This window comes from Wasmannia auropunctata, unplaced genomic scaffold (genome assembly GCF_000956235.1).
Source record: "Wasmannia auropunctata unplaced genomic scaffold, wasmannia.A_1.0 LD335989.1, whole genome shotgun sequence".
NCBI lineage: Eukaryota > Metazoa > Arthropoda > Insecta > Hymenoptera > Formicidae > Wasmannia > Wasmannia auropunctata.
The window spans coordinates 336,064-345,781 of NW_012026901.1; the positions used below are offsets into that span (position 1 = coordinate 336,064).

The 9,718-nt window shown below is 31.8% G+C and overlaps 1 protein-coding gene across 1 annotated transcript; it reads right to left on the minus strand.

Moving 5' to 3' along the window:
- Positions 1-2,543: 2,543 nt before the first annotated feature.
- Positions 2,544-5,322, minus strand: LOC105454026 (cyclin-dependent kinase inhibitor 1C-like). Its single transcript, XM_011696350.1, has 4 exons — positions 5,216-5,322; positions 4,202-4,477; positions 3,657-3,818; positions 2,544-2,836 (listed from the first exon to the last, which is right to left on the minus strand). The coding sequence occupies exons 1-4, from the start codon at positions 5,225-5,227 to the stop codon at positions 2,717-2,719; spliced, it is 570 nt and encodes a 189-aa protein (XP_011694652.1). The 5' UTR covers positions 5,228-5,322; the 3' UTR covers positions 2,544-2,716.
- Between the last annotated feature and the right edge of the window lie 4,396 nt (positions 5,323-9,718).

Genomic DNA, 9,718 nt, shown 5'->3' on the forward strand with positions numbered 1-9,718 from the left:
GCCACATTTCTGTGTAATTATAATTGCTAGAGAATTTTAATATTAATATTAATTTTATTTTTATCCAAAGTACGCCTCTCTAATTTTGATTTAATTCTTTTTTTTTAATCTTTTCGATTGAAATGATTAATTGTCCTTTTCTGTCACAAAATCTAGACAGAACGATGTATGGTCGACCTTCACCAAGAATCATTTTAACTAAATGTTAAAATTGTACGCAAGTTTTGTCGGATATATATATCATAATATTATACACAGTAATAAATAACAAAACTTTTATACATAACATAGATAGAAACGCGTTTACGCATATAAAAAAATTACATCTTGAATTCGTTTACATTCCGCGGCCGCTTCGAAAATTTATGCAAATCTTATGCAACAGGCATAATTATAAAAATATACGTATGCTTTCCCTTTATCTCGAAATAATCTGAGGTATTTTATGTAAGTGTTTATTCACATTCCTCCACATATGCTTCGTTCTCAGTTGCATATTTACATACTTATTTTGACTCTTGCTTTATGTTTTCCGTAAACGAAGAAATACTAACAATCACTGAAGATACTTGAGAATGTAATTTAATACTGAATTACTTCATACATTTACTATTTTAATAAAATTTATATCATGTTCTTGTTTTTTTTAATTTATCCGAGTTTATCAGTAATACTATTAAAAAATCTATAGAATTAAAATATAATTTGATGCTTAAAGATGTTTGACTGAAATAGATATAAAATTTTAAAGAAACGACAAAGAGAGAAAAACGAAGAAAGAAAGAGAAAGAGAGAGCAAAATGATTGCTCAACCATCTTTGGCTAAAGTGATATTCGCATTTCGATAAAAAAAAAAAACCAGGTTGGTAAACGTATATGTGGCAGAAGTGACAGGTATCAATTACATTAATGCAAAATAACACAATGTGTTATTTTCTTATAATTTACTATTTCTTCATTTTTTACTTGTGTTATGTTTAAAATTTCATGTAAATTTTGTTTAATAAACGTTCAAATAAAGATTATCACAAAATATGTACACTTTTAGTTAAGAGTGTGTATTAAAGAAATTTTATAACAATAGAAACGTAAACATAAAATTATATTTGTAGTCAATATTATTTTTATTATTGTATTAAATAAGAAAATAGAAAATGTTTCAAATGTAGTTTTACACGAGAATAGAAATATTGAAGAGGGAGAAAAGAGATTATATAATTAAAATTAAAATTCATCTAAAATTGTTGTAAATAAATAACAATTCCGTGAAAAACGCATTTAAGGTATGACGTAACTGTTTGTTTAACTGTCAGTCGAAATATTCAATGCTACAATATTTTGATCAGATCATTTATCATCATAAGACCTTCGGGCGTTGGTCAATTTCCCTAAATCTGCCATTCATTTCACTCTATTCCGTAATCAAGGCGAACCACTAATGTCAGACCGTGAAAAATAAAGGCATGTATTGCCGAAATTTCGTGTAGCAATTTCACAGGCAAACGCTGTTGCAATAAATACTTCTACTTCGTCGCGCCTAAGGACACTGCTTCTCACGTTTCTCGCTTAGAAACAAACTGAGACAGTGTGAAAGGCGAATACACACATTTGGGCGAGGTGTAAAACGAAGTACGCGAAGCTCTGGTGAAACAACAAATCAGTAGCAAAAGCGAACCGAAAGATCATGAGGTCGGGCAATTAAATTCTCATTACGAAAGAACCTATGGGTAACTTAAACTCGCGCAAATGTACGACTTGACAACTTCTAAGTGCAGCAAGGACGTGCATAAAGATATCTAATCTCAAATAGTGCGTGAAAGTATTCGCATACTATTTATCGCGTGCTGTTAATAATGATGAAGATAAAGTTAAGAATAAATACGTAATTTGCAAAAATTTGATGTGTTTGTGTAATATATTATATATTATATAATGCTTTGTCATAATAGTATTGTATAATATATTATATAATAAACTATTGTATATATTATACAATAAGAAATTTTATAAATAATATTAAATATTTCATAGTAAATTTTTATGTTAAATATTTTATAATAAAGAAAAGACTGTGGCTATCATATATTCTCTTATTGAATTACATGTTGCGAAATCTAAAATTTAAATTATCTTGGTTCTAATTAATTTTGTGAAATAATTTTCAAGAAATACTAGAAGAGAAAAAAAGAAAGTCCTAGAAATTTAAAGTTAAATTCCTAGAAAATCATTAATTTAATTTTAGATATAATATTTCAAAATAAACTTGAAAATTATTCAAAATTAAACTCGCGGTAATAAAAATAATATTCTTTACATTGTTTATTCATACTTAATTCATAACAATTAAAAAGTGTGTAATATAAAATACAATATCTATAAATTTAAGAAAAATATAAATATCACGTTTATTAATAAAAAATTCCGAAATATTCAAAGAAGTTGTCGCCAGATTTTGATATGTGATGCGACCGACGTGATTTAAAATAATATTTGTGATATAGAAGACGAGCTATGGTTATAGAAGGAAAAGAAGAAGTCAATTGTTTCTTTACGAAAACATTTACAAAATTGATTTATTTCGTGAATTCAAGGTACTACACGACAAGAAGCGTCTTTTGAACAGACGCTCGTCGTGATGGATTTTTGGCTGCTGGGAAAAGGGTTACGATGGAGCGGGGTGGTGTGTATGTGATTTTTTTCTTGAGGAGAAATTCATCTAGTAGTGGCCGTAGCCCTTAATGTAAACGGGAACCGTTTCTTTGACGACGACGGGAACTTTGACTGGGACTGGAACTGGGTGGGAGACCGGAACTGGAACGGGGTGGGAGACAGCAACCTGAAAAACAAAATATCGATATTAATTAAAAAATATAAAAATATATAGAAATAATTAATCAGTATAAATAATGGAATTAATACAAATAATATGCATAAGGTAATTATTGGTCGATTTACTATCATTACAAATCTATTGTTATTATACAGCTTAAAAATAGAGTAATAACAGATTATATAATTCTGGCCAATGTTCGCATTAATTCGACCGTGCATATTTCAATCGTCAATTGCAATTATTGATCGATGGCTTCAAGCATAATTTTATTTTAATTTAGTTACAACAACGACTGTAAAATTATAGTCCAATCAGCAGTCTATTGCATCTCTCTTGTGTGCGCTTACCTAATCTCGCGTAACGCATAAATAAATGATCAAAACTATAATTCTTATTGAAATATCGCAACACATTGAATAAGGATACCAATTAATCAACGTAGGCGGGAAATTAGCTATACTGGTAACCGCGAGCACTCAACGAAACTGTTAATAATCATGTCTCGAAAACGATTTCTACTTGTTGCGCTAGACAGGTAAAGAATTATAATGAGATAACACATATTATTATAATGAGTTAAATACGTTATTAGGATGGAATAATTAAAATTTATCAAAAATTACGTTTTGAAATATTAAGACGCAATGGTTTTCTCATTTAGAAATTACAATATATAAAATCTGATACAAAATTTGCGGTTTCTAACTTTTATCAGAATTTTTACCTGTCACGTCAAATTAATTTATTTTCTAATCTTTTGTAAAAATTGTAAGATTGAAGCCGCGTCGCGGCTAATGGAAAATTAGAATTTGTTATAATTTACCTTGACGGGTACTGGGTATGGAGCAGGTACGGGCACTGGCACCTTAACATGGACTGGATAAGGCCTGTCTACGGGAACCGCGATCGTCTTGGTCTGGATAACGGGGTAGGGCGCTGGCACCGGAACGGCTACTGGAACAGGCTTCGGGACCTCAACAGGAACCTAAGCATACAAAGAATTCATTGTCAGATTACATTATATGTCAAAACGAATTCTATAACATTTATTTGGTCTTTTGTTTTTTTCGTCTATTGTATTAAATGTTTAATACAATTGTTTACAATTATTTTAACAACTTAGTTTTTAATTACACAAATTTTAATATTATTTAAAATGTAAAAAATATAAACACTAAATTACATTAAAATTAAATTAAAAAGTTAAATTATTTTAATCGATTAATTCAATAGTTTTTAGGAACATTTAAAATTTAAATATACAAATTTTATTTATTTTTTGTTTATATAATTTAAATCATGAAAGTTATATGTAAGATTATTATTATTTGTCCACAATATCATCTAAAAATTAAACTGAATTCGTACCTTGACGGGGTAGGGGCGATCGACGGGAACTGGTTGCGGGACCGCGACTGGGACAGCGACAGTCTTCTCTTTAATGGCGATGGCAACGCCGTGGCCACCATAACCACCATCAAGACCACCAAGACCACCATATCCACCAAGGCCACCAAGGCTACCATATCCACCATCAAGGCCGCCATAACCGCCAAGTCCGTAGTCACCCAGGCCGATCAGACCACGCTTCTTGACCGTCTTCTCTTCGGCGGCGAACGCCGCGGAGATCAGTACCAGGCAGATCTGCAAAACGAAAAAGGAAACGTCAATCAAAAATCTATAAAAATCTGTATGAATCAATTATTAGAGAAATCTATATGAATCAATATTAACAGATATATATATGTTATAACAAAGCTAATAGTCTAGAATGACAACTAATTAATAAAATCGCAGTTAATTTAAAAAAAAGATACAAGAACAATACGATTTTTTAGCAAAAATTTTCGCATAAATGTATCAAGGTCTAAAAATAATTAAAATATCCGTCCGATCTAGTTTCAATTAGAGTCATCAAAATTGATAAACTCGAGGAAATTACATTGAATAAAATCGTGAACTAAGGCGCAAATGTAATTAATAATATAATTAGTAATGCACTTTAATTTAATGATTTTTAAAATAAATAAAGATAAACGAATCAAACGATATATACGCGAAATAATATTAACGAATCTTATAAAGTTGACGATTATCATGAATATCGATCCAGAAGTTGAAGATCTGTGCACGGGATTTAAACTTCGCACAAATAACAGATTTTTCCAATTTTGATGTTAGGCTTTCCAATTAGGCTTTATAAAAGTTACACTATGACAAAGCACGGAAAGCGTAGAGAGAAATTAATTCGACACGACGACTCGTAAACTTCTCAATCTGATTATAGCATTATACGTCCGAACGAAAATGTTTCTCAGCAGAAGATTAAACGGATCTCAGCACTGCTTCTTTAACTTTGCTCGGAGATGTGACGGCACGTACCAGAGCCCTCATGTTGAACGATACTTTAGCGTGATACTCGCGCGTGAGTAAAATAGATCGGTTTCTGTCGTTGTCGGGCTGGAAAACCACCCTTTATATAGGGAATTGACTTTCATTTCGCGCACCCTGCGCCCCGCCGATTGGCGAGGGAAGCCAACGGCCGGTCTATCGCCACACCTACCTAGAGCCTAACACTATTTACCCACGATATACTGCACACAAGTATACGTATGTTATAACACATAATGTGCAACGGTTGTATAACACGCTAAACGTGTGCGCGAGCCTTACTCGCTGGTAAATGGAGCGCGCGCTTGGCCACCACTTTATGCAGATATGCGTGCATATGTGAGTGCATTTCGATGCCACAACCTTAACGAGACCATTTTTCCACCCCGCCGAGAGATCTACCTCGGCCGTGATGTCACATGCGTCATTGGAAACTCGCAGGATCTTGTTAGCGGGCGGCGCTCGCGCTTACAACAGTCCTTTTTCTCGCGGTCATTTCATTGAAGTTCTTCATTACGAATTCATCGGAATTTAATTAGACTTAGATCGTTGTGTGTAAAATATATTGTGAAATATATTTTTAAACGTGCATGCACGGCAAATCCAAGTATGTATATCTAAATTTTTACACATTTTATCTGTGTCTTACACAGTTAAATGCATATTTTTTACACGCTTACACATATTATTGTAAAATTAACCGTGTAAAAATATGCATTTAACTGTGTAAAACACAGATAAAATGTGTAAAAATATAAATGCGTAAAATATTACTACAGATTTACACACTTGGATTTGGAGTGTAGTATCTTGCAATTATTAAATACTTTTTTTTTACTGTAGACTCTTTAGAAGATTGAATGCAGTCTTTTTCTTCAACAAAAATCGAAGCTGAAGGCGTCTGTGGTTTAATTATTTAATTAAAACTTAATTGAGAGGTTTATAATATAATTAACTTTTAGAAATTAATAAAGAATTTCTGGGGCAATAAACTTTAGAAGAAAAAATAAATACTAAATAAATAATAACAGAATGATATATTCTTTAGCTAATTTGAAACGGTCGATTTGCTTCAACAAAATTATAATTGCAATATTTTTAAATAAATAAAAGAATGTATAACAAAATACACAACTAAATTATGTTAAATTATTGTTTAAAACAATATATATATATATATATATATATATATATATATGTTGCATCTAGTTCTAATCTGTTGTGAAATATCTTTTATATTTATAATGCAACGCGATCATGTGTAGATATGAAACGACGAATTTCTAACGCAACACATGCATAGCGCAGTACTAATTGTAACACGTGAATTTATTCTCGCCCATGTCCGGCGGCTGTGTCGGTTTACGCAAGATTGCTCAACGCTTCATTACGAGGTAAAGCAGCTTAGCTCGCCGCGCTAATATAAATCATGCGCTGCGAGGAACGCCAGTGTCTTCTATTGCGGTGTGCACTATTATTACGTTACGCACCCGCCGTATACGAAGTGCAGATTGCCCATAAGGTAGCAATTCCGCAGGTATTATCATTGCCATCTGCAAGACTGATATGTTGGTTTTACGCCTGTAAAAATTACCATTAACGGCGTGAATCGCCGGCTGATTGATCTACGGCGATTTTATCCCTGTCCGCCGATTGATTTATGGGCAATCCCTTATTCCTGAGAAATTAATTGTTAGTTTACTCTCACGTCCGCCGTAAGCCTCATTGGACACCTCGCATCTGCGTTTCGAAATGAGGACTTTAATCATTGCAAGGGAATCACCTTCAACACTCCGGGATTAAAAAAGAAAATTATATCTTTGTGTGATCACATACATATTTATGATGTTTTTGTATTTTGATAAATGGAAATTTTTCCTAGATGCAGTTAATAATGTAGATTTATAACTTTAATAAAATCTCGATACTTTATTAACTTAAAAATTATATATTTTCTTTAACTTCTTATGTATATATTAAATTTGCAATAAGTTGTACAATGAGGAAATGCATAAAAATTATATATTTTTTTTAACTTCTTATGATATATATTAAATTTGCAATAAGTTGTACAATGAGGAAATGCATTAGTATCACAAGATAGCGGCGCGGTGAATTGTTTAAATCACGACATTACGACAAATAACATGTAACATTCCTAAGTTGACATAAGGCGATTAAGTCTGTCACGTTGGCACGCAGAATGGGCCCCCTATCGTTTCACTACTACGCCCAAACAAACGTTTCCTGGTTTAATGTTCATTTATCTTTCTTAGAGTACAGACCAAACACCATATAAAGTCACTTGTATATTTTACGAGCGGCACTTTAAGTCGGATTGTTAGCAGCCTAACGGTGAGAGTTTTTATACACTTAGTATTCATAGCTTTTTCACACTTAAATTTTGCTATAATTTATTACTACCTTTAGTTTCTTAACTCATTATTAATTTTAATTTATTATTCCTTAATTTTCCAATTATCTAATTTTTTCAGAGATTTTATTAATTACCATAATACCATCACGAAATTTAGAAAACAAATTCATACGCAATTTGACAAAAATAGATAATAGATACTTTGAATTAATCTACATTTTTAAGAGCATGTCCTTAAATATACATCGCAACTTATTATCACCGATAATTAAACGTCAATAAATTTAATATAAGTTATTTCACCGTGACGTCTGTCCTCCGACATTCGTCCGGAATAATTATATTTCTATTTCTTGTCCAAAGCAAGGTCTCAAGCGTTTAATCCGCACGTACTATTGCGTGATAGCGGAATAATGATAGGGATATTCAACATCACGCTATTCGGAAAAGGTTCGGTTTTGCCGTCTCCTGCGATTACTTAGCGTAAGCTTGTGCTCGCCAGATCTTTAAACAAGTGCAATTTGTAGTGGAATGTAAACGGTCACACGATCGCGCTCGCTTGTCTGGCTCGAGTGCCTTTGATCGAGGCGCAGTTAATTCGCTAATGCCGCATGTTTTGATTGATCTCATTATCCGGTGATCGCCATAGAATTGATATTGATTAATGCTTATCATAGTTACATAATTGAATTGTCCATCAAGATGTATATCTGTATGTATTATGTGTATTGTGTATTGTTGACATTACATTACGATTTCGAATAAAATAAAATTTTGTATGTTGTTATTATCTTATAAATTTAATTGTTTATTACTGTGATTAAAATATATTTGGTAATTGTTTATTATTTTTTATTAAGAAAATTAATAAAAATTATTGTCTATGATTTGCTATTTTGTTACAAATTTTGCATTAACGGTTCGCTATAATGTACAAAATATCGATATAAACACCACGGTAATGACTGGTTCGATAAACTTATGCGCGCTGTTACGTATAAAGTGTTTTTTTTACATCAAATAACGATAAGTATGCATAAGTAGTGATAAGTAGATATGCTTATTGAGAAAACGAATGTTTTCTTCGCCGAAAGGTAAATAGAATTAAGTAAAAACTAGCGTATAATATTTTGCAAAAAGTAAAAATCCGTTACGATATCGACTTAACTTTCAAGGATACTTCAATACTTTGACGATACTTTCATAAACTTTATTATTCATGAGATGTTTTATTACAAATTATTATATCCAGACGAATTGCGCCATTATTTCGTTTTGCATCACACATATATCTTTTGTACTGTTAACGAAATAATAAAAAAATTATATTATTTTAAAAATAATGAATTACATTAAAATTTAATAAATTGATATTATTAAGCTTGCAATAATTTAGGTGGTTGTGCAATTCAGGGAAAAGAGAAAGAGAGAAACTGTGGATATATAGACTCGATGTAAAAATTCTTTGACGTCACTTCTGAGGAAAGCGGGAAGGCAACTGAAGCCTGTATTCTATTCATAGATTTTGATTCAAGAAACTTATTATTTTCTAATTACATTATTAAAACGATACAGTAGATATAACAACAGAAAAAAAATATATCAGGAAAAAACTGTCATTAGATATAAGATTATACCATTATGTGTATAGCTATTTCTAATGTGATAGGATTTATAAATAGAAGAAATAACGATCTAAGCAGATTTAGGAAGAAATAGAAATTTAAAGTCACACGAATCGTCAAATTTAACAGAGCACAAAAAAAAAGAATAAATCGAAAACTTAAATGCTTACATTATAGACGCTTCATTAATTCGAATATTTCAAATTAAATAGTTGAATAGTCGCTCGAGATTTCGTAATTCTGGACTGAATTGACCGAATAAATATAGTTTTCAGAAGTTATCGCAGAAGTAATCGAATAAATATAGTTTTCAGAAGTTAGGCACCCTTGTACCGACGACACGTCGGATGTAAATTGCATCAACCAGCTTTTCTCACGCGCACAAAATCGCCCGTGCGTGAAGCCAGAACCGGGCTGTTTTTCGACACGCTCGAGCTCGTATTTATGTCTATAATGTGGGATCCGGTATACTAATCGATCGAACGAATATCG

Bases quoted from the DNA above. Each gene is read 5' to 3' on its own strand.
- LOC105454026 (XM_011696350.1), bottom strand. The intron at 3,819-4,201 runs GTACGAATTCAG...TTGTATGCTTAG, and splicing joins ATCGCCCCTACCCCGTCAAG to GTTCCTGTTGAGGTCCCGAA. The intron at 2,837-3,656 runs GTAAATTATAAC...TTTGTTTTTCAG, and splicing joins CATACCCAGTACCCGTCAAG to GTTGCTGTCTCCCACCCCGT.